General features: G+C 44.6%; 1 protein-coding gene across 1 annotated transcript; it reads right to left on the reverse strand.

Moving 5' to 3' along the window:
- Positions 1-4,119: 4,119 nt before the first annotated feature.
- On the reverse strand, positions 4,120-25,993 carry MFSD3 (major facilitator superfamily domain containing 3). Its single transcript, XM_060775999.2, has 7 exons — positions 25,912-25,993; positions 23,686-23,749; positions 20,061-20,764; positions 14,831-14,978; positions 11,031-11,137; positions 7,279-7,388; positions 4,120-4,654 (listed from the first exon to the last, which is right to left on the reverse strand). Exons 3-7 carry the CDS (start codon positions 20,737-20,739, stop codon positions 4,490-4,492), a joined length of 1,209 nt encoding a protein of 402 aa, XP_060631982.2. The 5' UTR covers positions 20,740-20,764; positions 23,686-23,749; positions 25,912-25,993; the 3' UTR covers positions 4,120-4,489.
- Between the last annotated feature and the right edge of the window lie 1,634 nt (positions 25,994-27,627).

The following is a 27,627-nucleotide window of genomic DNA, read 5'->3' on the forward strand; positions in this document are numbered from 1 at the left end:
TCTGCCCCGGAGTGTGGTGGAGGCTCCTTCTTTGGAAGCTTTTAAGCAGAGGCTGGATGGCCATCTGTCAGGGGTGATTTGAATGCAACATTCCTGCTTCTTGGCAGAATGGGGTTGGACTGGATGGCCCATGAGGTCTCTTCCAACTCTTGAATTCTATGATGTGGTAAGGAGTAGCAGAGTTGGGTGTTATCTGCATATATTTGTCACCGCACTCCAAAACTCCAAATGACCACTCCCAGTGGTTACATGGATATGTTGAAGAGCATGAAGGAGGACAAAACAGAACTCTGAAGAACCCCACAAGACAACGGTTTGAACAGAAGTCCCCCAGCACCACCTTCTGGATATGGCCCTCCAGGAAAGATCAGAGCTACTATAAGACAGTGCCTCCCACTCCCATCCCAGTGAGACGACCCAGAAGGATACCATAGTCAATGGTATCGAAAGTCACCAAGAGGTCCAGAAGAACCAACAGGGACACATTCTCCCTGTCTATCTCTCTGTAGAGGTCATCCACCAAGGCGACCAATGCCATCTCTGTTCTATAGCAAGCAGGCCATTAGGAAATGTGGGAGTTGAAGTTCAAAACACCTGAAGGACTGAAGTTGGCCCATGCCTGCATCTAAATGAGTGGTTCTCAACCTGTGGGTCCCCCGGTGTTTTGGCCTACAACTCCCAGATTGGCTTAAAGGAATACGCTTACTTAGGCGATCTCTCTTAGCTCAAGGATGATGGTATCTTGGTGGTGGGTCTGTAGGTAGCTGTGGAGCCCTATTCTTGATCTGCTTTAGAGCTTTAAAGGTTAACACCAGAAGAAAGAAAGAAAGAAATGAAAACAAGGGAAAAGAAAGGAAGGCAGAGACCTTTCTGATTGTGAGAGCTGCTCAGCAGTGAAACTCTCTGCTCTGAAGTGTGGTGTAGGCTCCTTCTATGGAGGCTTTGAAACCGAGCGTGGATGGCCATCTGTCAGGGGTGCTTTGAACATGATTTTCCTGCTTCTTGGCAGAATGGGGTTGGACTGGATGGCCCACAAGGTCTCTTCCAACTCTAGGATTCTAATGGAGAGAAAGAAAGAAGAGGAGGGTGATGTGTGTGGAAATGCAAGGGGAAAAGGAAGGAAAGGGGTTCTAAAACAGGCATGGGCAAACTTCGGCCTTCCCGGTGTTTTGGGGTTCAACTACCACTATTCCTAACAGCCTACCGGCTGTTAGGAATAGTGGTAGTTGAACCCCAAAACACCGGGAAGGCCGAAGTTTGCCCATGCCAGTTCTAAAACCTCAATTTGGCCTGAGCTTTCATGCCTTGGAAAGCACTTCACCAGATGCTTTGGGAGTTGGCAGGCTCCGTGAGATTGCATCAAGAAGAGGGCAAGGTCCAGTGGCTTTTATTGCACTGCTTGGATTAATTAATACTTGGAGCTTTTGCTTTGAAGATGGGAGATTTGCAGGGAAGGTCACCGCCAGGCATTTCACACCCCACCCACACCTTGTGCTCCGAATGGTTGTCATTCAGTTGCGGTCACTGCATGTTCTTGCGTGCTTTTCCGTTGCCGGCGATCCTATCTGCCATCCCACCTCCTACCTGTGTTGACAAGTTGGGAATGACCTGCCAAACAAGGCAGCCATCTATTCAGCTGAGAAAAATATAGGTCTCTAAAATCCATGCAGTATTTAAGGCAGGGTCTCTCAAGTGGAGCCTCATTGAGAGGATGCTGAAGGTTCATAAATAAATCTATATAAATAAAAATGTCATGTTCGTTTGTGGGATTAACATAACTCAAAAACCACTGGGGGAATTGACACCAAATTTGGACACAAGACACCTAGAATCCTAGAATCAAAGAGTTGGAAGAGTTCTCATGGGCCATCCAGTCCAACCCCCTGCCAAGAAGCAGGAATATTGCATTCAAATCACCCCTGACAGATGGCCATCCAGCCTCTGCTTAAAAGCTTCCAAAGAAGGAGCCTCCACCAGGGGCAGAGAGTTCCACTGCTGAACGGCTCTCACAGTCAGAAAGTTCTTCCTAATGTTCAGATGGAATCTCCTCTCTTGTAGTTTGAAGCCATTGTTCCATTGCATCCTAGTCTCCAGGGAAGCAGAAAACAAGCTTGCTCCCTCCTCCTCCCTGTGGCTTCCTCTCACATATTTATACATGGCTATCATATCTCCTCTCAGCCTTCTCTTCTTCAGGCTAAACATGCCCAGTTCCCTAAGCCGCTCCTCATAGGGCTTGTTCTCCAGACCCTTGATCATTTTAGTCGCCCTCCTCTGGACACATTCCAGCTTGTCAATATCTCTCTTGAATTGTGGTGCCCAGAATTGGACACAATATTCCAGGTGTGGTCTAACCAAAGCGGAATAGAGCATGGGGAGCATGACTTCCCTAGATCTAGACACTAGGCTCCTCTTGATACAGGCCAAAATCCCATTGGCTTTTTTTGCCGCCACATCACATTCCTGGCTCATGTTTAACTTGTTGTCCATGAGGACTCCAAGATCTTTTTCACACGTACTGCTCTCGACAACCCAATGTATGTCCTTCACTCAAAAAAATTGATTTTGTCATTTGGGAGCTGTAGTTGCTGGGATTTATAGTTCACCTACAATCAAAGAGCATTCTGAACCCCACCAACTCTATGGGTGGGAAACCCAATCTAGCCTAAAATGGACCAGGATCTGCCCCACAGACTCAATAGTCATCTTACTTTCTCCTGCTTGCCAATAGTCTTGGGAGCTGAGGGTGCAAAAGTTGAATGGCCACCTCTCACAAATCCTTTAGCTGTAGTTTCCTGCACTGGCAGTGGGCTGGGTTAGATGAGCATTACATTTTTATTTATATATATACTAGCCGTCCCGTGCCACGTGTTGCTGTGGCCCACATGGGGGTTCTGTGTGGAAGGTTTGGCCCAATTCTATCGTTGGTGGGGTTCAGAATGCTCTGTGATTGTAGGTGAACTATAAATCCCAGCAACTACAACTCCCAAATGTCAAGATTCTATTTTCCCCAAACTCCACCAGTGTTCACATTTGGGCATATTGGGTATTTGTATAGATGTATTGTCAAAGCTTTCATGGCCGGAATCCATGGGTTGTTGTAGATTTTTCCGGGCTATATGGCCATGTTCTGGAGGCAATTTTTCTCCTGACGTTTTGCCTGCATCTATGGCAAGCATCCTCAGAGGTAATGAGGTCTGTTGGGACTAGGAAAAATGGGTTTATATATCTGTGGAATGTCCAGGCTGAGACAAAGGACTTTTGTCTGCTGGGGCTAGCTGTGACTGTTTCAGTTGATCACCTTGATTTGCATTCAATGGCTTGGAAGCGCCTGGGGGGAATCTTTTGTTGAGAGTGATTTCATGTGCCTGTTTGTTTCCCCTCTGTTGTTTTGCTGCTGTAATTTTTGAGTTTTTTAACACTGGTAGCCAGATTTTGTTCATTTTCATGGTTTCTTCCTTTCTGTTGAAATTGTCCACATGCTTCTTGTGGATTTCCATGGCTTCTCTGTGTAGCCTGACATGGTGGTTGTGAGAGTGGTCCAGCACTTCTGTGTTCTCAAATAATATGCTGTGTCCAGGTTGGTTCATCAGGTGCTCTGCTATGGCTGATTTCTCTGGTTGGAGTAGTTTGCAGTGCCTTTCATGTTCCTTGATGCGTGTCCAGGCGCTGCGTTTGGTGGTCCCTATTTGTGTAGAGTTTGGTCCAGATCCATCAGTGTTTGAGTCCACAGTGATCTCTGGATGTGGGTGAACTACAACTCCAAAACCAAAGGACACTGCCCACCAAACCCTTCCAGTATTTTCTGTTGGTTGTGGGAGAACTGTGTGCCAAGTTTAGTTCAACTCCATTGTTGGTGGGGTTCAGAATGTTAAGTAGCCTCTGACAGTCTGTCTATATGTGTTGTGTGTCTCTGGCATTGAATGTTTGCCATATATGTGTACATTGTAATCCGCCCTGAGTCCCCTGTGGGGTGAGAAGGGCGGAATAGAAATACTGTAAATAGATAGATAGATAGATAGATAGATAGATAGATAGATAGATAGATAAAAATTCCACATCACTTTATAAACAGGTAAAAAAATACAATCCATCCCTCGATGGAATGAAGCCCCAAGATGCTTGTTCATTTAAAATATTGTTTATTGCATTGACACCTTGCTAGGTCCCAAGGGCATCTCACAAAGGACCTCTTTTGTTTGTCAACTCTGTGGCTGGTGGAGAGGTTTAAGAAGCACCCCAATGTCTGAGGGGTTTTCCAATCTAAAAGGCACAGACTTTTCCTTCTAAGGTTCCTGCCTTCTTTATGAAACAGGTAGATCCCCCACCCCTGTTCTTGCAAGTGAAGGTTTGTGATGGAACGAAGGCAATGCAGGGAAGCAACATCCGAAAGCGCTGCCGGATCACCCCTTACCTCTCCTCCAGGCCCCAAGAAGATTGCCCTACCCCGTCCTTTACCCCTCCAAGATGGCCATTCTCTGGTGGCTGGTGGTCATCTTCGGAAGGGCAGCGTGTACAGGATGGAGGTGAAGGAGAGGACCAAGAAGACGCTAAATGCCTGCAAGAAGCCCAGCCGGTCGACCAGGGTCCCCGTCACAGCGCCAAAGACCAGTTTGCCCAGGACTTCCAAGGTGGCCAGGAAGCTGTAGTGAGTGGCCTGCGAGAAGGAGGAGGAGAAGGGCCAGCGTGAGCGGAGGGAGGACTGGCCATGGCTGGAGACAGGGAGAACAGCTGCGGATGCATCCCTCAATCATAGGCTGCATCATGAGGAAGATAGTCCCTAGATAGACCCTAGATCAGTGGTTCTCAGCCTGTGGGACCCCAGGTGTTTTGGCCTACAACTCCTAGAAATCCCAGCCAGTTTACCAGCTATTAGGATTTCTGGGAGTTGAAGGCCAAAACATCTGGGGACCCACAGGTTGAGAACCACTGGTCTAGACTTTGGCCCTCCTTCCAGGTGTTTTGGACTTTATGGCTTTATGGTCCTTGGGGTCTTTTCCTTCTATGATCCTAACCTGCCTGCTGCTTCTTCCACTTTTGTGCCACTTCTGCTGCTACAACGGGGGATTTACCCCAGGCACCCTCAAACTGCGGCACTCCAGCTGTTTGAGCCTTCAACTCCCAGAATTCCTGACAACTGAACAAGCTCGTTAGGGCTTCTGGGAGTTGAAGGCCCAAACAGTTGGAGAGCTGCAGTTTGAGAATGCATGATTCACCCCTTCCCTGGTTGCAATGATGCTCCTAATATTTCAGTTCTATGAATTGCTTCAACCATCCACCCAAAGAGCAGACTGTCAAACTCACTGCAAAAACAGCATGGACAATTCATTTCTTTCTATGTACAGGGTTAGTCAAAATGAATAGGCCAATAAGAAAATTAATTTTAGACGAATGTATGTTTATTGTAACCAAACTACAGCTACGTATCGACAGATAAATTATCAAAGTTTTGTCTCACCTTCAGAGATGTTCGATATGGGCACCCCGTGTGACACGGCAGACGTCCAAGCGATAGTCCAGTTCATTCCACATCCGTTGCAGCACATCCGACGTAATGGCATCGAATGCAGCACATATGCGCTGTTTTAAGTCGTCCAAGGTCAGCGGTAATGGAGGTCGGAACACAGTGTCTTTCACATACCCCCAGAGAGAAAAGTCGCATGGTGTGAGGTCGGGGGACCTGGGGGGCCACAGGAGGAATGGAAGATCAGTCACTCCAGCACGGCCAATCCAACGTCTGGGAAGGTGTTCGTTGGCCCATTCTTTTTCGCGGAGAAAACCGTAACAGGCATAGTGTACGCTGACATGTTGTCTGAATGGTTGATGCCACAGTTAGAAGAGAAAGTGCCCGATTTCGTATTCCAACAGGACGGTGCCCCTCCGCATTGGCACAACAGTGTACGCGAGTACCTCAACGAACACCTTCCCAGACGTTGGATTGGCCGTGCTGGAGTGACTGATCTTCCATTCCTCCTGTGGCCCCCCAGGTCCCCCGACCTCACACCATGCGACTTTTCTCTCTGGGGGTATGTGAAAGACACTGTGTTCCGACCTCCATTACCGCTGACCTTGGACGACTTAAAACAGCGCATATGTGCTGCATTCGATGCCATTACGTCGGATGTGCTGCAACGGATGTGGAATGAACTGGACTATCGCTTGGACGTCTGCCGTGTCACACGGGGCGCCCATATCGAACATCTCTGAAGGTGAGACAAAACTTTGATAATTTATCTGTCGATACGTAGCTGTAGTTTGGTTACAATAAACATACATTCGTCTAAAATTAATTTTCTTATTGGCCTATTCATTTTGACTAACCCTGTATTATTTTAATGTATATGCCACCTTTCTCCCAAAGTAGGAGCCAAAGGTATTTCCAAACTTGACAGTACGAAGCCAGGTCAGGGTGAGCTCCTGACCTTTAACTCAGCTGCCCCGCCCACCCACTGGATTGAAACAGCAATGTGAGTAGATGAATAGGAACCTCATTGAGCAGGGAGGTATTTTGTACCAGTCCTTATTTTGGGGGGAAAGGCGGGATAAAAATAAAGTAAATTATAATTTAAATAATAGAAGAATGGCCTTTCCTGGGCCAAATAATACCTTAGGAAGAGAGCAAGAACATGATGACCAATAGATGACAACTTTCATCGAAAATTGCTCTGTGGACAGCAAAACCAACAGCAATGGACCATATTTAACAGCACACATTGTCCACTCTGATCTAGATTGACCATTGGCACACTTACTTTGGTTGAAGAAAATCACAATTTTTGCACTGTCCAAAACTAGTTGTTTGCCTAGGCCACAGTTAAGTAAAATACCCCAAAGCATATTGCATTTTAATGTTCCCCCTTGAACTTAAAGGATCACAAGGATTATCTATCTATCAATCGATTGATCGATGCATGCATATACACACTCTGCTCTGTTGGCATAATTCCTTTCCTCCATAGATCTTTGGCCACCTGACATAACAACAACAACAACAATAACAACTTTATTTATATACCCCACCAACCATCTCCCCTAGGGGACTCGGGGCAGCTTACAAGGGAGAAACCCAAAATTACAAGTAAAACACAACCGATTAAAAACATCAGATAAAATATAAAAACAAACACTATTGTAAACAGCATCAAAACAATATGGCTGAGAAAAAGAAAATAGCTGAGGTGCAGACTCACTGGGTGCAATACATTCTAACGGGAGCGCAAGGGAAGTACAAGAAATTTATTTATTTGCGATGCATGAGAAATCACAAGGCCTGAGCTGTACCTGGATGCTTTCCTTGGCCTTCTGGGAGCAGTGCATCATCAGGCTGAAGGTCAGAGTGGTGATCAGGCCGGCAATGAGGTGCTGGATGCAGATACTCATGACAGCTGCCACTGAAGGAAAGAGGAAGGAAGAATGAGGAGAGCTTGACCCAGAGCCTGAGAAAGGCCAGGATCAAGCAGCTGGACGGAGCTGTAACATCAGGCTTTGGAAAGAGGGGGCCCACACATGGTCAAGGTAACAAGCTCTTGGGGATCTTAACTTTCACTGCCTAGTAAAAGGCAAGCCTCTGGGCTTTGTTTATTATGGAAAGGTTGATTTCCCTAGTCCAGTGGAAATATTGAGGAAGACTATTGTGTATCAAGGAGGCAGTATGGTGTCACAGTTGTGCTGTCTATTTCCTTGAAAGACTGCAAATGTTAAAAGTTTCCTTAAGGTCTAGTTTTGCCAATAAAATATGTGTGTGTGTGTGTGTCTAAATATATATGTACTGGCATAGAATCATAAAATAATAGAGTTGGAAGAGACCACATGGGTCATCTAGTCCAACTCCATGCCGTGCAGAAATGCATATGTGTATGTTGAAAGCATGAATTCTAAGCTCATGTGTCTGTTTTGTTCTCTGTCCTGCGTGATTAATGTGTAAACATGAGCCAACAATGTGATGTGGCAGCAAAAATAGCCAATGGTATTTTGGCCTGCATCAATAGGAGCCTAGTGTCTAGATCTAAGGAAGTAATGCTACCCCTCTATTCTGCTTTGGTTAGACCACATCTGGAATATTGTGTCCAGTTCTGGGCACCACAATTCAAGAGAGATATTGACAAGCTGGAATGTGTCCAGAGGAGGGCGACTCAAATGGTCAAGGGTCTGGAGAACAAGCCCTATGAGGAGCGGCTTAAGGAGCTGGGCATGTTTAGCCTGAAGAAGAGAAGGCTGAGAGGAGACATGATAGCCATGTATAAATATGTGAGAGGAAGTCACAGGGAGGAGGGAGCAAGCTTGTTTTCTGCTTCCTTGGAGACTAGGACGCAGTGGAGCAATGGCTTCAAACTACAAGAGAGGAGATTCCATCTGAACATGAAGAAGAACTTCCTGACTGTGAGAGCCATTCAACAGTGGAACTCTCTGCCCCAGAGTGTGGTGGAGGCTCCTTCTTTGGAAGCTTTTAAGCAGAGGCTGGATGGCCATCTCTCAGGGGAGATTTGAATGCAATATTCCTGCTTCTTGGCAGAATGGGGTTGGACTGGATGGCCCAGGAGGTCTCTTCCAACTCTTTGATTCTATGATTCTATGTATTTCATATAAATGCTTTGATTTGAATATTTTATGGAACTGCATTTTAATATGTGTGTTTGCAAAATTTTAATAGTATTTGTGTGTTTTTGACTGTGCCATGACCCGCCTTGAGCCATGAGGACAGGCAGGTTAGAAATAAAATTATTATTATTGTTATTATGATTGTTGTTGTTGTTGTTGTTATTTGAAACACAACAAGATGAGTCCACAACAGACACTCCGCTGGCTGTTGAATTGGATCACACGTCGGACACTTCCCAAGCGTCTAAGACTGTGTATCGGCAAATAATGCATGCAGATCCCAGTAAGGTGGCCTTTTGCAGCTGGCAGATAGTAATCTTGTCAGCGCCGATTGTATTTAAGTGCAGGCCAAGGTCTTGAGGCACTGCACCCAGTGTGCAGTGCCTCAAGGGACCACCTTGACTGGCTTGTGCCAGAGTATTTGCAGTTCAATCTTTAAATCCTCAAATTATGTCAGCTTTTCCAGTTGTTTCTCTTCAATCCTGCTGTCACCTGGGACTGCGACATCAACAATCCATACTTTGTTTTTTAACACGATCGTGAGGTCAGGAGTCTTGTGCTCCAAAACTCTGTATGTCTGAATTCGGAAGTCCCAGCAAGCTTGACACGTTCATTCTCTGTAACTTTTTCCGGCTTGTGATCCCACCAGTTCTTTGTCGCAGGCAGATGGTCTTTGCGGCACAAGTTCAAATGGATCATCTGAGCAAGGGTGTTATGCCTCTGCTTGTAGTCTGTCTGGGATCTGTCGTTGACTTTTCAATTCTGGCTTTGATGGCATTGGTTCTAATGGTTTGTTCTTGGGCTGCCAGAATCAGGCCCTCCATCTCCTTTTTCAAAGTTCCGTTTGTGAGCCACAGCCATTATCATCATCATCATCATCATCATCATCATCATCATCATCATCTATGCATTCATTTTCCAAGATGGCTCCCACTTCCAGAGAGAACTTTGAACCTCACTGTTTATAGATCTGAACCAAATAATGACACATAGCTCTCCCATGATCAACAAGAAAATACTGGAGGAGATAGGGGAACTCACCCTGGATGATGGTAGTTGATGTTCACCTACAATCAATGAGCACTCTGAACCCAACGGAACATGGACCTGGACCTGCTGCACATACCCATCATGACCAGCTTTAAATGCTGGCAGGGTTTGGGGGCGATTGACTCTGAATGTTGTGAGCTGTAGTTCAGCCACATTCAGAGAGCACTGTGAGCTCCACCAACAATGGATCTAGGCCATACACATACACAGACCCAGCATGACCAACTTTAACTATTAGTAGAGTTTTGGAGGGGATTGGCCCATGATGATGTGAGTTGTAGTTCATTCACATCCTTAGGCGTTTTCTAATGGATCCATTTATAAACCCAAAAGCAAAAAATGACTAGTTTCGGCCCAGCTTATCTATCCAAACGCATCTCTCCCTATGAACTTTCCAGGAAGTTGAGATCGTCTAAGGAGGCCTTGATCTCGATCCCGCCTGCTTCACAGGCACATCTGGCGGGGGCGAGAGATAGGGCCTTCTCTGTGGTGGTCCTTTGGCTATGGAACTCCCTACCTAGGGATATTAGATTTGCCCCCTCCCTCCTGACATTTCGAAAAAGAGTGAAAACCTGGTTCTTTGAGCAAGCGTTTGGAACTTCAGCATGACCACATAAACTCAAATTGGAATATGAACTAGGAACGGCAAATTATACTACATCTATACCCCACCCTTCTCACCCCAGTGGGGAACTCAGGGTGGCTTACAATCCACGGCATACAATGCCGCATTACACATATAATAATATGAATTGAAACAATTAACATATCAATTTAAACATACAGTAATAAACATGAGATAATAATTCGAATATAAATACAATAACAAGCTTAGAAGTAATTCAAATACAAATAAAATAAAAAAGCTTAAAAGTAAACATACAATAATTCAAATTATTGAATTATTTGAATTACTGTATTACTGTTCCGTTAAGACGATGGAACAGTTGAGGATTTGAACAAGAAGACATAGTTTTTATAATTTTTATTGTTATTGCTTTTACGGTTTTTTAAATGTATTGTATTGTAATGTGATTTATTTTTTTTGCTTTTAACTGATGTATGTATTTTTATATGGCATCTAATTGTGCCGATTTGTGCGCCGCCCTGAGGCGCCTTCGGGCTGATATGGGCGGGATAGAAGTGACGTAAATAATAATAATAATAATAATAATAATAATAATAATAATAATTTGTATTGCATCTCTTTATCAAAGACTGAACCTGGGCATCACTGAAGTCAAATGTAATGAGCAAAATATGGCCTCTGAATGTGGGATACCGGAGGAGGTTGGTTGGGGAGGTTGCTGCATACTTTGTCTTGTTTCAAAGCAAGACAAGTAGCGGCGTGGGAGGGCTGGCCAGAACTGGACTCGGGGTCTCACCTTCAAAGAAAGGCTCCTTGTCTCGATAGAGGGCCATCAGGAGGATCTGGAGGGTCAGGCTGCAGAAACGGATGATCAGGAGGGACTCCAGGACGGGCAAGAGGCGCCTGGGAGAACGAGACACAAATACATCCTGCTGATCAGATATTTACATTATGATTCATAACAGGAGCAAAATGACAGTTATGAAGTAGCAACAAAAATAATGTTATGGCTGGGGGTCACCACAACATGAGGAACTACATGAGAAAGGTAGAGAAACACTGCTATAAACTCTTAAGTAATAAGAAAGTGTCAACTCAACATTTGCTTCTATGAGTACACTATTTGGGACTAAATATTATTATTATTATTATTATTAACTTTATTTGTACCCCGCTAGCATCTCCCGAAGGACTCGATGCGGCTTACACAGGCCGAAGCCGCAAAACATAATACAATAAAAACATAACAACACAATAGCAAAGCAAATCAAACAATAAGCAAGATAACGACAATGGCAATACATCAAGACATTATTAAAACTGGTTCGGCCGGCGCACTGGGGTACAAGGGTTAAAAGTGCTGAAGTGGCAGGAGGCACGTAGGATTAAAAGTGCGGTGTGCAGCAACGGTTTGTTAAGCTAAGGTGCTACTGGGACTTGGGGTGGGGATTCCTAGTCTGAGAAGGCACAACGGAACAGCCAAGTTTTTAAATTCCTTCTGAAAACGGCTAGAGTAGGGGCCTGTCTGAGATCTTTTGGGAGGGCGTTCCAAAGTCGGGGGGCCGCCACGGAGAAGGCCCTGTCTTGTGTCCCCACCAAGCGCGCTTGCGACGTGGGTGGGATCACGAGCAAGGCCTCTCCAGATGACCGGAGCGAGCGTGCGGGTTCGTAGATGGTGATGCGGTCACGCAGGTAGGGTGGTCCCAAACCGTTTAGGGCTTTGTAGGTGAGCACCTGCACCTTGAATTGGGCTCGGAAAATAAATGGCAGCCAGTGGAGCTCCTTAAACAGAGGGGTAGACCTCTCTTGATAATGAGCCCCGGTTAGCATCCTGGATGCTGCCCGCTGGACCAATTGAAGTTTCCGAGCCGTCTTCAAGGGCAGCCCCACGTAGAGCGCATTGCAGTAATCCATTCTAGAGGTGACCAAGGCGTGGACCACCCCGGCCAGATCAGCCTTCACGAGGTATGGTCGCAGTTGGCGCACGAGTCTTAGTTGCGCAAAGGCCCTCCCGGATACCGCCGACACCTGAGCCTCAGATGGGAAATATTTATTTCCCATCTTTTTCTCAGGACAGGATGCAAAGCAGCTAATACTCTACATTAAAACAAAATAAAGACAAAGCTACTTTGATATTTAATTCATTTTTTATAAAGTAAATGAATAATTTGTGTGTAAAACACTAAAAATAGTTTCAAAACACATTAGAGTGTAGTAAAAAAGGGCTACAAATAGAACTAAGGCCATGATGATTACGATAATGTGCTGATAAAGTTCCTAATATGTTCTAAGGTCTGCACAGAAACAGAAGATAAAGACGGGATTGCAGTCATAACAGATATGAAGCAAAAAGAAAGAGGGAAAAGGAGGGAAGGATAAAGAAAGCGCTGAAACTGAAAGCTGATCGCAGCAAGGGAAGTCGGAGGATAAGAAGCTGTGAGTCCGTATGTTAAAAAGAGCATTGCACATAGGATTTGATGCACATGAAAACTTGACATGTTTCAGGAAAACTCTCTTGTAGAAGAGGAATAAAAACTATAGTCTTGGGCTTCTCCTGGCCCTACAACAACAACAACAACAATTTATCCTGAATATGTGGCCTGCCCATTGTCATCCCTACCATGATTGTGTTTATCGGAATGTTTATTTTATGACTTTTTTCTCTTTTAATGTCATTTTGATAATATTGTTGTTGTTTGTTGTATATGCTTTGATTTTATTTCTGTATTATGTTATCCGGGCTTGGCCCCATGTAAGCCGTTCCGAGTGCCCATCAGGGAGATGGTGGCGGGGTAGAAATAAAGATTATTATTATTATTATTATTATTATTATTATTATTCTGTCAACTGCAAAAGGTCACCTGACTTGGATCTGCGCGCATCATTTGAAAACACATCACACAGTCCTAGACACTTGGGAATGTTCGGCTTGTGATTTTGTGATATGAAATCCAGCATAGAGATCTCATTTGCTGTGACATACTGTGTTTTTGTGTCAGTAAAATAATAATAATAATAATAATAATAATAATCTATATAAATAAAAATGTAATGTTCGTTTGTGGGATTAACAGAACTCAAAAACCATTGGGGGAATTGACATCAAATTTGGACAGCATACACCTAACAACCCAATGTATGTCCTTCACTCAAAAAATGGATTTTGTCATTTGGGAGTTGTAGCTGCTGGGATTTATAGTTCACCTACAATCAAAGAACATTTTGAACTCCACCAATGATGGAATTGAACCAAACGTGGCATACAGGACTCCCATGACCAACAAAAAACACTAGAAGGGTTTGCTGTGCATTGTCCTTGAGTTTGGGAGTTGTAGTTCACCTACACCCAGAGAGCACTGTGGACTCCAACAATGATGGATCTGGACCAAACTTGGCATGAATATTCCATATTCCCAAATATGAACACAGATGGAGTTTGGGGAAAATAGATCTTGACATTTGGGAGTTGTAGTTATTGGATTTATAGTTCACCTACAACCAAAGAGCATGCTGAACCTCACGAACAACAGAACTGGGGCAAACTTCCCACACAGAACCCCCATACTTAAGGCTATCCAGTCCAACTCCCTTCACTAAGGCAAAAAAAATGTCATCAAAGTCCTCCTGACAAAGAGACATCCAGCCATAGAGATAGATATATATGATTCACACACACAGAGATATAGTATCCTAGATTTGAAAGGGACGCCTAAAGAAGGACAATGATAGGTTGCCTGATACATATTAGGCAAACCAGACAGTCTCTACATCAACACTGACAAAGAAACATTAAGAAATACTGTTTACGCACAAGCAGAAAGATGTTACATACATTAGAAACCAACACTTTCTAATTACTTTATTTTCCAGATCACCAGACTGGGCCACAGCAACACGTGGCAGGGGACAGCTAATGATAAATTTATTTATTTATTTATTTATTTATTTATTTATATTCCACCCTTCTCACCCCGAAGGGGACTCAGGGCGGATCACAGTACATGTACACGGCAAACATTCAATGCCACTTTGTATAGACAATACACAGACATACAGAACAGAAAGGAGGTGTGTGTTGTTTCAACTCAGTGTCCAGCTGTTTTTGGTGCCATGGAAGGTGAGTCCAGTCACAGGGGGTGATGTCGTTCCATCCTCTGTGATGAAGAGCCATCAAGACTTCCTCCTTCCTTTTGGTCGCCCAGCATTTTTTGATCTTTCTTTATGGAGTCATAAACCATCTCCCCCGCTTTTAGTGATAACTAATTTCTCGAATTACAGCGAAAGCTGTTTCGAACTGCTCAGGTAAACAGTGAGCAGGGCTAACAGTCGGCAGCTCACGCCGACCCGGAGCTTCAAACTTGCAACCTTTCAGTTGACAGATCTTATTGTTACTGGTGATTTAACAGCTGTGCTAAACCTCCATCCCAGGAAAATAAAAATGGGGTGGAAATAGCCCCTTTGGGCCAAGAGAAGCCAGGAAATAGGGAAATTTTTAGCATGTCTAGTGGCTCTGGCTACAAGTTGCCCATCCTTTTCCGAGGTGGTGAGACAGGGGTCTGTGGTCGTGGACATGGTGAACTTTAAGGGGCTGTTTACCTCCGCCTGGAGATCAAGTGGCCGCCCAAGTAGGAGCCCGCAATGGAGAAAATCATGGCCACGATCCCGTTCCAGAAGCCAAGCTTCTGCGGAGAGAAGTCCCGGTCCAGGAGGAAGAGCGGGAACATGGAAATGGAGCCTTGCTCACCTGCAAGGAGAAACAAAGAGTCAGCTCAATTTTGCACCCCAAAACAGTTCTCAAAGCGTAGAAAAGTCCTTTACACAAGGGAAGGGCCATCCAGAAATATCCTCCCACGTATCACTGGGACATCTGCAGCCAAACAACACCAGAAGGTGTTTCAGATGGCAAAAGTAATTACTGAGATAAGACACAATGTAGGTGAGGTTGTAGCAGCATGCTGTTGCCTGAACCTACTGGGAAGGACACCTAGAATCATAGAATCATAGAGCTGGAAGCGACCTCGTAGGCTATCCAGTCCAACCCCCTGCCTCTTCTCTCCCTGGTGCTGAATTACATGAGTGAAAAATACTTTTACATCTGGAACTAAATTTGCAGCAACTGAAGTAAGACAAAGGAGGAAAGCGAGACATTTATAGAAAAATTGGAAAAGTGGGAAGACAGATAACATTAGCTAACAAAATTTGAGAACTTTTCTGTCCCTGGTTTGAAAATGCTATTTCCTCTTGAATTGTATGGTCCTTACTTTGAAAGTAGTTGTTCTGCTCCAGAAACTTTGTTTTCGTGCTACAAACTAGGTTGAGTTGGTTGAAAAGAACTTCCTGACTGTGAGAGGCGTTCAGCAGTGGAACTCTCTGCCTGGAGTGTGATGGAAGCTCCTTCTTTGGAAGCTTTTAAACAGAGCTTTTAAACATCAAATCACTATCAACAAAAGATTCCCCCCAGGCACTTTCAAGCCATTAAATGCTAATCAAGGTGGTCAGTTGAAACATTCACACCTAGCTGCAGCAGACAAAAGTCCTTTGTCCCATCCTGGTCATTCCACAGATATATAAACCCATTTTCCTACTTCCAACAGACCTCACTACCTCTGAGGAGGCTTGCCATAGATGCAGGCGAAATGTCAGGAGAAAATGCCTCCAGAACATGACCATATAGCCCGGAAAACCTACAACAACCCAGAGATTCCAGCCATGAAAGCCTTCGACAATATTTTTAAACAGAGGCTGGATGGCCATCTGTCAGGGGTGATTTGAATGCAATATTCCTACTTCTTGGCAGAATGGGGTTGGACTGGATGGCCCATGAAGTCTCTTCCAATTCTAGGATTCTAGGATTCTATGAGACCCTATGAGATATTCACAGAATCATAGAATCATAGAGTTGGAAGAGACCTCCTGGGCCATCCAGTCCAACCCCATTTTGCCAAGAAGCAGGACAATCACCTTCAAAGCATCCCTGACAGATGGCCATCCAGCCTCTGCTTAAAAGACTCCAAAGAAGGAGCCTCCATCACACTCTGGGATAGAGAGTTCCACTGCTGAACAGCTCTCACACTCAGGAAGTTCTTCCTCATGTTTAGGTGGAATCTTCTTCCTTTCTTGTAGTTTGAAGCCATGGCTCCATTGCGTCCTAGTCTCCAGGGCAGCAGAAAGGAAGCCTGTCCCTTCCTCCCTATGACTCTCCTTCACATATTTATGAGTGGCCCTCTTCATGTCTCCTCTCAGCCTTCTCTTCTGAAGGCTGATCATGCCCAGCTCTTTAAGCCGTTCCTCATAGGGCTTGTTCTCCAAACCCTTGTTTCATTGAAAAGCTTGTTCTCCATACCCTTTTGTTTCATAATGGTTTTTATATATGTTTTTATATTGTTACATTGACTGTTTTTAATTGCACTTTTATGAATGCATGGCATCAAATCGTGCCAATCCGTAACCCGCCTTGAGTTGCCATATGGTTGAAAAAGGCGGGTTACAAATTTCGTAAATAATATAAACAATAAAAGCTAGAGAAAAACGTGCTATAGCAGGATGTCCCTCCCACAGACAAAATGTTTTTGCAGTGCAATTAACCTTTCCCCATGTTTTTGTGATAGAACCAATTAGGAAATGGCACTTGTAACCCAGGAACAAAAATCATGTTACATAGTGCAATTAATTGGGAAAGCAAATTAGCCAAAACAAAAGAACTGGAGAATAGAGAGCAGCCATGGATTCAGCCCTGTTTCTTAGAACCGTAGAATTATAATAGGGTTGGAAGGGCTATCCAGTCTAACCCTATTCTGCTATGCAGTAATACACAATCAAAGCCCTTCTGACAGATAGCCATCCAGCCACTACAAACCTTCAGAGAAGGTGGCACTAACAGACTCCCAAGCAGCATATGACCACCACAAAGGTCTTCCTCATATTTCGGAGGATTTTTTTCACTGCAGTTTGAATCCATTGCATCGTTGTGTTCCAATCTCTAGAGCAGCAGAAATCAAGTTCGGCCCCTTCTTCTCAATGGGGGACCTCCTTTCAAATATATTAATATTGTGCTATGGTAATAATCTATATATATATATATATAAATGCTCTGTGCATAATGAATACTTTAAAAACAAAAGAACCAATGAGCGAAATCACACCAAATTTGGCAATAAAACATCTCACAACACAAGGAGTGACCATCACTCAAAAAATGATTTTGTTATTTGGGAGTTGTAGTTGCTGGGATTTATAGTTCACCTACAATCAAAGAGCATTCCAAACTCCACCAACGATGGAATTGAACCAAACTTGGCACACAGGACTCCCATAACCAACAGAAAATACTGGAAAGGTTTGGAGGGCATTGACCTTGAGTTTGGGAGTTGTAGTTCACCTATATCCAGAGAGCACTGTGGACTCAAACAATGATGGATCTGTACCAAATTTGGCATAAATATTCAATATGCCCAAACACAGATGGAGTTTGGGGGAAATAGACCTTGACATTTGGGAGTTGTAGTTACTGGGATTTATAGTTCACCTACAATCAAGGGGCATTCCAAACCTCACCAACGATGGAATTGGGCCAAACATCCCACACAAAACCCCCATGACCAACAGGAAATACAGTACTGTTGGTTACTTTGGTTACCCTTCTGACACCCCCCTGGTGACCCCCCCCCCCCTTGGTGTATTGATTTCCCAGGTTGAGAAATGCTGCCTTAAGGCCATCCAGTCCAGCTCCCTTCACCTGGGCAACAAAACAAAGCCCTCCTGACAAAGGGCCATCCAGCCATTCACACACACACATATATGTATATGACAGATGCAGTATCAAAGATTTCAAGGCGACCCCTAAAGAAGGACAATGATATGTTACATGTTCCAGAGTAGCCAAACCAGGCAATCTCCACATCAACACTGGCAAAGAAACAACAAGAAATACTGTTTACCCTCAAGCATAATGACATTACATATATTAGAAACCAACACATTCTCATGACTTCATTTCCAGATCACCAGGCTGGGCCACAGCAACACCTGGCAGGGGACAGCTAGTAATAAATAATAACAATATACTAGTATAATATATTGTGTTTACACATTACTTGTAAGCCGCTCTGAGTCCCCTTCGGGGTGAGAAGGGCGGCATATAAATATCGCAAATAAATAAATAAATGTCAAACATGGCTCTCATGTCAAATCTCTCTCCTCCAAGCTAAACAGCCCCAGCTTCCAAAGGTGCTCCTCATAGGAATGCACAGCTGTATAAAAATCCACATTGAGCTGGATTACATGGCAGTGTGGACTCAGATAATCCAGTTCAAAGCAGATGTAGATTATCTGCCTTGATATTCAAGTCTGGAGTGGCTTAGCTTCCAAAGTCACATTTGGAACCCGGTCTCAAAGGGAAATGGCTTTCAAGCCTCCTCAAATACAGGATGCCTTTACTTTCCAGGGACCAGAGCTGCTGTGGGAAATGATGCAGCAGACAGTGCCACCTACTGACACGCTCTTGTAGTTGTGTACAAGTTGTGTTGCCTCTCATTGAACATCGAGAAAACCAAAGTGCTCTTCCAGCAAAAGGCACCTGTCAACCCCTCTCCAATGCCAGAAATACAGCTTAATGGTGTAACTTTAGAAAATGTGGACCATTTCCGCTCCCTCAGCAGCCGCCTCTCCACCAAAGTGAACATTGACACTGAAATACAACACCACCTGAGCTCTGCGAGTGCAGCATTTTTCCGAATGAAGCAGAGAGTGTTTGAGGACCGGGACATCCGTAGGGATACCAAGGTGCTTGTTTATAAGGCCATTGTCCTCCCAACCCTGCTATACGCCTGCGAGACGTGGACTGTCTACAGATGTCGCATGCAACTCCTGAAACGATTCCATCAGCGCTGCCTCTGGAAAATCCTGCAAATCTCTTGGGAAGACAAGCGGACAAATGTCAGCGTGCTGGAAGAAGCAAAGACCACCAGCATTGAAGCGATGGTCCTCCGCCATCAACCCCACTGGACCGGCCACATTGTCCGGATGCCCGATTGTTGTCTCCCAAAGCAGTTGCTCTACTCCGAACTCAAGAACGGAAAAAGGAATGTTGGTGGGCAGGACAAGAGATTGAAAGATGGGCTCAAAGCCAACCTTAAAAACTCTGGCATAGACACTGGGAACTGGGAAGCCCTCGCCCTTGAGCACTCCAGCTGGAGGTCAGCTGTGACCAGCAGTGCTGTAGAATTTGAAGAGGCACATATGGAGGGCGAAAGAGAGAAATGTGCCAAGAGGAAGCCGCGTCAAGCCAACCCCAACCAGGACCGCCTTCTGTCTGTCTGGAAACCAATGTCCACAATGTGGAAGAACACGCGGATCAAGAATAGGATCAAGAATTTGGAACCAAATCCCACTGGATATCAAGGACTCACTGTACCTCTATTTCTTGTTTTCCCAGTCAATTTTAGCTTGTTAATTTTATTTACATAGATCAGCGGATTTTAACCTATATTTTAACTATGTGCATCTTGTATTTTAATTGTGTTTTATCGATATTGTACCCTGCCTCGGGTTGCAAGGAGAGGCAGGTAATAAATGTGTTGTTGTTGTTGTTGTTAAACATTTCTGTAAGGTTCAGAGAAATTACTATTTGGACTACAGCTTCCAAAGGTCTTGACAGAGCTTGCAAAATGATACCTTTTAATGGGATAACAAACTTCAACCCTCCAGGTGTTTTGGACTTCAACTCCCACCATTCCTAACAGCCTACCGGCTGTTAGGAATGGTGGGAGTTGAAGTTCAAAACACCTGGAGGGAGGCCAAAGTTGGCCCACACCTGGGATAAACTCACCCAGCTTGTAGATGAAGACGAACCCTGCGGTCCAGCGTGTGTCGGGCACATGGAAGACCTCTTTGAGGATGCTCCAGTGGTTCATGCTGCCAACCAGGATGCGGCTGTCTTGCGAGGGGCGCGCCCTCCTCGTCCGCAGGTCGGAAACCCAGGTGAGCAGGATGGCCAAGGTGTAGATGGCCGCCAGGTAGAGGAAGATGGCGGCCCAGCCTAAATGGTAGAGGAAGGCCACCAGGCCGCCACCGGCCATCACGGAGCCCAGCTTGTAGGCCACCACCTGGACGGTGTTGCCGTAGCCGATCTCCTCGTAGCCCAGGAACCGGATGGCCACCCCGTCCACCGCGATGTCCTGGATGGAGGCGCAGAAGTTCATGAAGAGGAAGGCCATGGCCACAGGGAGGAAGTTGGTGTCGGGCTCCAGGAGAGAGCAGGCCAGGCAGGACAGGACCAGGCCGCACATGGTGAGCAGCAGCCAGGTCTTCTTGGCCATGTAGTGGTCCACCAGCGGGGCCCACAACACCTTGAGGATCCAAGGGGCATAGAGCACCTTCGCCAGGCTGATCCGGGTGAAGGAGAGGCCCACCGAGCGGAAGTAGATGGGCAGCAGCCCCGACTGGAGGCCATAGGGGATCCCCTGGACAAAGTACAGCATCCCCAGCAGCACATACTTGATGTTCATGCTTCTTCAGCTGCCAGTCGGCGCCCTGAGAGTAACACAAAAGAAAAAGGGGGAGGAAAAGCTTTTGTTTACTTACTTATTTATTTATTTGGAGCGCTTCTACCCCGCCCTTCTCAACCCCCGAGGAGGGACTCAGGGAGGCTTACAAAAGGCACAACTCGATGCCCAACAGTTCACTTAATACAATATACAAAATACAATATAACGACAACAGTTATAACTAGTTAAAACAGTCAAATTAATACAATAGCAGCAATAAAATCATCTTGTGGTCAACGTTCGCCAATTCATAAATCCATAATCTATCCAGCATTGTCATTGTCCTTTCCTACTCTGGTCGTCATTGTCTTTTATCCATCTGCCAGCTTACCCAAAGGTCTGGTCCCACATCCAGGTTTTTAACTTCCTCCTGAAGGAGAGGAGGGATGTTGATGCCCTAATTTCCCTGGGGAGTGCATTCCACAGGTGAGGGGCCACCACCGAGAAGGCCCTGTCCCTTGTCCCCACTAGTCTCACTTGTGATAAAGGCGGGGCCGAGAGCAGGGCCTCCCCAGAAGATCTTAAACTCCGAGGTGGGACGTAGAAGGAGATATGTTTGGACAGGTACGCTGGGCCGGAACCGTATAGGGTTTTGTAGGTCAAAACCAGCACATTGAATTGTGCTCGGAACTGGATCGGCAGCCAGTGGAGCTGACATAGCAGGGGGGTGGTATGCTCCCTGTATGACACTCCGGTGAGTAATCTGGCCGCTGCCCGTTGGACTAATTGAAGTTTCCGAACAGTCTTCAAAGGCAACCCCACGTAAAGCGCGTTGCAGTAATCTATTCGGGATGTAACAAGAGCGTGGACCACCGTAGAATCAAACCACAAGGGTATGGGCGCAGCTGGCACACAAGTTTTAATTGTGCAAAAGCTCTCCCAGCCACCGCCGAGACCTGGGGTTCCAGGCTCAGTGACGAATCCAGGATCACTCCCAAGCTGCGAACCTGTGTCTTCAGGGGGAGTGGAATGCCGTCTAACACAGGCTGTAACCTTATGCCCTGTTCAGTCTTACGACTTATCAGGCTTGGTTGAGCCAAAACAAATGGTTCAAAACTCATTTTGAATGTAGGGAGCACTGGTGGTTTGATTCTAAAGTCACTAAAGTCACTTCTGATTAAAAAAAATAATCAAAACTTCCCGAAATTTCCGAATTGATTTGTTAATGGCAGACATGCATGTGCAGTAGAAAAAAAAAAAACAAACAGCACTGGCCTGGGGGAAACTTCAGTGGATTCTCCCTCCCTCATTTTTAGCCCAATCCCGATGAAACTTGCTACAGTGATAGAACACATGGACCACTGTTAGCTCACCAAATTTCATGACCTTTGACTCATCCATGGACTTCTTGTGAATTTTCAAAGTTTTTATAAAAAACATTTTTTAATAATAAAGAAAATCTGTTCCTGGTTTGAAAGTGTTATTTCCTGTTTTATTGGGTGGTCTTTACTTTGAAAGTAGTTGTTCTACTCCAGAAACTTTGTTTGTGTCAGGTTTTACAATATATTGTAATGTAATATAGCTGAGTCATGCACTGCTAATAGGCTTCTATTGGAAATGCTGAGTCAAGCATTAACTGTATAAAGGGAATCATTTGGGGAATGTGTTCTGGCCTAGTCCAGGTGATTGTGAATGATGCAATTCTGGGTTTGAGTTAAGTCAAGGAGTTGGGAACCAATCAGAGATTGCTATGTGTAAATGTACAGAATTGTATATAAGGAAGTCATGTACAGTGTATATTTCTCTCCTTGTGCTGTGATGCTGTTTGCCGAAGGCTCTGTGTAATTTATTAAAGGAACCTGTCTGCTAAGACAAGATATAACCATTTGCTGTGGTAAGTTTGTAGTGTCATCTCGATTGGGGGAGAAAACAATGGTAAAACTGACAATAGCCGGGCATGTGCTCAAGTGTCTGTAAAGAGTTCCAGAATGACTGCAGTTGTGGGAGCAGTTGACTGAAAATACTGTGCAGGAAGAAGCTACTGGAAAGTGCTGAAGTTGTGCAACTGATCTGCTGCTAAATTGTGAGATAAAGCGCGACAGTTTGTGTGGCACAAACTGTTAAATTGGCGGAGAACAGAAATCATAGCACAGACCCCATCAAGGGACATCTGGACTGTCCATCCAAACTCTCCAGACATCCACTTCCTTCCTCTACTGAGTTGGAGGGCGCCCTCAAAGCACATCCATCCGTTTATTCTTATTTTCAGATGCAATCAATCATTTTATTTTATCATTATTTACTGACGTAAAGGGCTGGCTGGCTGTGGCTGGCTATCCCTTGTTCATGGCAATCAGACCAAAGTGAAATGATTGGTTTTTAAGCAGTTTATGTTCGCTTGGTTTTGCAAAAGCTGCTTATTGCATTGCTGCCTTCTTTAGACTCCTTTGTAGATTCAATTGGTTTATTTTATATTTAGACGAAGACTGTTACAGACAGCTATTTTGGGTCCTTCAGCCATTTTGGCTAATGAGCAGCAGAATAGCATGGGAAATGTAGTTTAACAGCAGGGCCTTTTGCAATCTCTACCATTGGGGGCCTGGCCTTCACAAACCACAACAATGGCTGTGCTTAGCCATGCCCACCTCATCCCTCCCTTGCATCACCGGGGAAGGAAAGCATGAGATTGTAAAACTGTTTAGGCTTTACCAAAGTTGCTTAATGGTTGTGAAAATTAAATTAACCTTGGGAGACATCCAAACATTATAGAATATTTCCAAAAAAAAGGTAAGTGGTTCAAATTCGGACCCCCCCCCCCCCCCACACACACACCTTCCCTGCATCTAGATTATATGGCAATGTAGATGGGGTCTAAAATTCTTAGATCCCCTTTCCATGTGGCCTTGAGACAATTACCCCCCTACACACACACAAATTATTATAAAATCAGATAATATTTTTAATTACCTGGATGTATTTGCTTTTTGAACAGATGCAGTTATTCCTCAGCCTCCCATCCTGAGTGGATGTCCTGAGGGAGAATAGGAGTGTTTATTTCACAAACCTGGCTCCCTTAAGGATCATAGCTACCCAGCATCTTTGATAAGTTTTTACTTAAGTGGGTTTGAACAGTGACACACACACATATACACAGATATATACATATGTGTATGTGTGCATATATATAATATAGAGAGAAATGTAAATTATATATGGATTGTGTGTGTACACAAATATGTATTTATCTATATAATTAGATAAATACATGTTTGTGTACACACACAAATATATTGCAGTTTCTCAAGTCGCTCTTGACACGACAAAAAAATCTATATAAATTGTATATATATATATACACACATACATACAGTGTGTATATATTTATATACACATACATATACACACATGTGTATATATGTGTGTAAATTATATATGGATTGTGTATGTACACAAACACATTTATCCATATAAATGGGATATATAGTTAAATATACACACACACACACATATATATATACATAGAGATATATACATATATACGTGCATATGTATACGAGTGTGTAAATTATATATGGATTGTGTATGTACACAAACACATATTAATCCATAAAATGATATATATATATGTGTGTGTGTGTGTGTGTGTGTGTATACATCCATACAGTGTATGAGTGTGTATATCTATCTATCTATGGTATATATGCATACATAGGAGATAGATACATATAAATGTGTGTATATGTATATATGTGTGTGTGGATTATATATGGAGTGTATGTACACAAACACACATTTATCCATAGAAAAAAGACATAATACACAATATATATATCCATATCTATAGTATATATATGTGTATAGAATCATAGAATCATAGAATCAAAGAGTTGGAAGAGACCTCATGGGCCATCCAGTCCAACCCCCTGCCAAGAAGCAGGAATATTGCATTCAAATCACCCCTGACAGATGGCCATCCAGCCTCTGCTTAAAAGCTTCCAAAGAAGGAGCCTCCACCACACTCCGGGGCAGAGAGTTCCACTGCTGAACGGCTGTCACAGTCAGGAAGTTCTTCCTCATGTTCAGATGGAATCTCCTCTCTTGTAGTTTGAAGCCATTGTTCCCTTGCGTCCTAGTCTCCAGGGAAGCAGAAAACAAGCTTGCTCCCTCCTCCCTGTGGCTTCCTCTCACATATTTATACATGGCTATCATATCTCCTCTCAGCCTTCTCTTCTTCAGGCTAAACATGCCCAGTTCCCTAAGCCGCTCCTCATGGGGCTTGTTCTCCAGACCCTTGATCATTTTAGTCGCCCTCCTCTGGGCACATTCCAGCTTGTCAATATCTCTCTTGAATTGTGGTGCCCAGAATTGGACACAATATTCCAGATGTGATCTAACCAAAGCAGAATAGAGGGGTAGCATTACTTCCTTAGATCTAGACACTATGCTCCTCTTGATGCAGGCCAAAATCCCATTGGCTTTTTTTGCCGCCACATCACATTCCTGGCTCATGTTTAACTTGTTGTCCATGAGGACTCCAAGATCTTTTTCACACGTACTGCTCTTGAGCCAGGCCCCATCGTCCCCCATTCTGTCTCTTTGCATTTCGTTTTTCCTGCCTAAGTGGAGTATCTTGCATTTGTCACTGTTGAACTTCATTTTGTTAGTTTTGGCCCATCTCTAGTATAGTATATATCCAAATACCGCTTTGAGTCGCCCTGTAAATAATAATAATAGCATCTATAGTATATGTGTGTGTATGTGTAAATGCATACACACACACACAGACACAGAGGACTACAACTCCCATACTCCCCATTTTGGTTCAGAGAGAGATGGGAGCTACTCTTCCCCTCTAAATAAGGCCTCTTTCACACAGCTGAGTAAAATCCCACATTATCTGCTTTGAACTGGAATATATAGCAGTGTGGACTCAGATAACCCGGTTCAAAGCAGATATTCTGGGATATAGGGCTGTGTGGAAGGGCCCTAAGATCTTCCAAATCTCTGACAATCCTTCTGAATGTCCATATAGGCCTGCAAGTGGTGAGGCCCTTCTTTAGAGGAAAAGAGAACTACGCTTCCCAGAATTCCCCCACCCGGCCCCTCCACTTGGCGTGTGTGGGTCCTTCCGCGCTAAGAACCCTGGGAGTTGGAGTCCTCTCGCCCTCCGTTGCCATGGCAGCCTGGACTCACGCCTTGGCCTTTCCGCGAGGCAGCCGCTAGAGGGCGGCGAGGCATGCCCGCTTCTCCCGTTCGTCCTCAACAGCAGAGAAAAAGAAACGGAAGTGCCCCAAACCGGAAGTTCTCCCGGCCTACACTTCCGGTGGCGGAGCCAAGCCTCCCCGTTGAGACCGGAAGTGACGGTTTGTGTGTTTCAGAGAGGAAGAGCTCTCGTTGAATGGAACTGAACTGCAGGCCAGAAGGTTGTATTCTCAGCCATTCCAGTTGATAAACATACTTTAGTCAAAGAACTACATAACTGGTTCAACCTCAGCAGATTGAAAGCCAGAACCAAGGTTACAACAACATCTGTTATAGAACTCCAGTATTATTTATTATTTATTTATTTATTTCTTGCATTTATTGACCGCCCCTCTCAGCCCGAAGGCGACTCGGGGCGGTGAACAGCAACAAAGAAGACAGTGTACAGTAAATCACGACAATACAAACCAGACACATACAACATAACATATACTTATACTAAAAATCCGCTTCGTCAAGTCCTGGGGTCATAGCCGAAATTCGTAGTCCTAGTTCATTCCAGTGTCATTCCAATATACACTCAGTGGAAGGCCTGCTCGAAGAGCCATGTTTTCAGGCCCCTACGAAAGGCCATCAAGGAGGGCGCCTGTCTAACTTCAGCAGGGAGGGTGTTCCACAGCCGGGGGGCCACCACCGAGAAGGCCCGCTCCCTCGTCCCCGCCAGACGTGCCTGTGAGGCAGGCGGGACCGAGAGAAGGGCCTCCCCGGATGATCTCAAGGCCCTCGTGGGCTCGTAGGCCGAGATGCGGTCTGCAAGGTATTTTGGGCCGGAACCGTTTAGGGCTTTGTAGGATAACACCAGCACCTTAAATTGGGCCCGGTAGCAAATCGGCAGCCAGTGGAGCTGGGACAGCAGGGGCGTTGTATGCTGATGACAACATCATCTGTGCGCATTCAGAAGATCTACAAGCCACTCTAAACATTGCAGAAGCATACAAGAAGCTCAGCCTCTCATTGAACATTGAGAAAACCAATAAATAATAATAATAATAATAATAATAATAATAATAATAATAATAAAAAACCCCAAATAAAAGATAATGTATAGTTAGGGAACTTACAATTTTACTACTTTTTTAAACTACTTAGCCTGAGGATGATGGGCCTCCAAGTCTGATGTCTTGGTGGTGCGTTCATAGGTGGCCGTGGAGCCTATCTGTTATAGAACTCTAGTATGCTGATGACAACGTCGTCTGGGCACACTCAGAAGATCTACAAGCCACTCTAAACATCTTTGCAGAAGCATACGAGAAGCTTGGCCTCTCATTGAACATCAGATAACCTGGACCAAAGCAATATAGGGCCTTGTAGGTCCTATATGTGTTATTGCCCCAACCTTATTCTCCATCTTCATCGCTATAATATTCCACCTTGTTGATGGGAAGCTTCCCACCGGAGTGAAAATCATCTATCGGACAGATGGCAAGCTGTTCAACCTCAGCAGACTGAAAGCCAGAACCAAGGTTACAACAACATCTGTTATAGAACTCCAGTATGCTAATGACAACATCATCTGTGCGCATTCAGAAGAAGATCTACAAGCCACTCTAAACACCTTCACAGAAGCATACACGAAGCTCGGCCTCTCATTGAACATTAGATAACCTGAACATCAGATAACCTACAGATAACCTGGACCAGAGCCAT

Source organism: Anolis sagrei, chromosome 4 (genome assembly GCF_037176765.1).
Source record: "Anolis sagrei isolate rAnoSag1 chromosome 4, rAnoSag1.mat, whole genome shotgun sequence".
NCBI lineage: Eukaryota > Metazoa > Chordata > Lepidosauria > Squamata > Dactyloidae > Anolis > Anolis sagrei.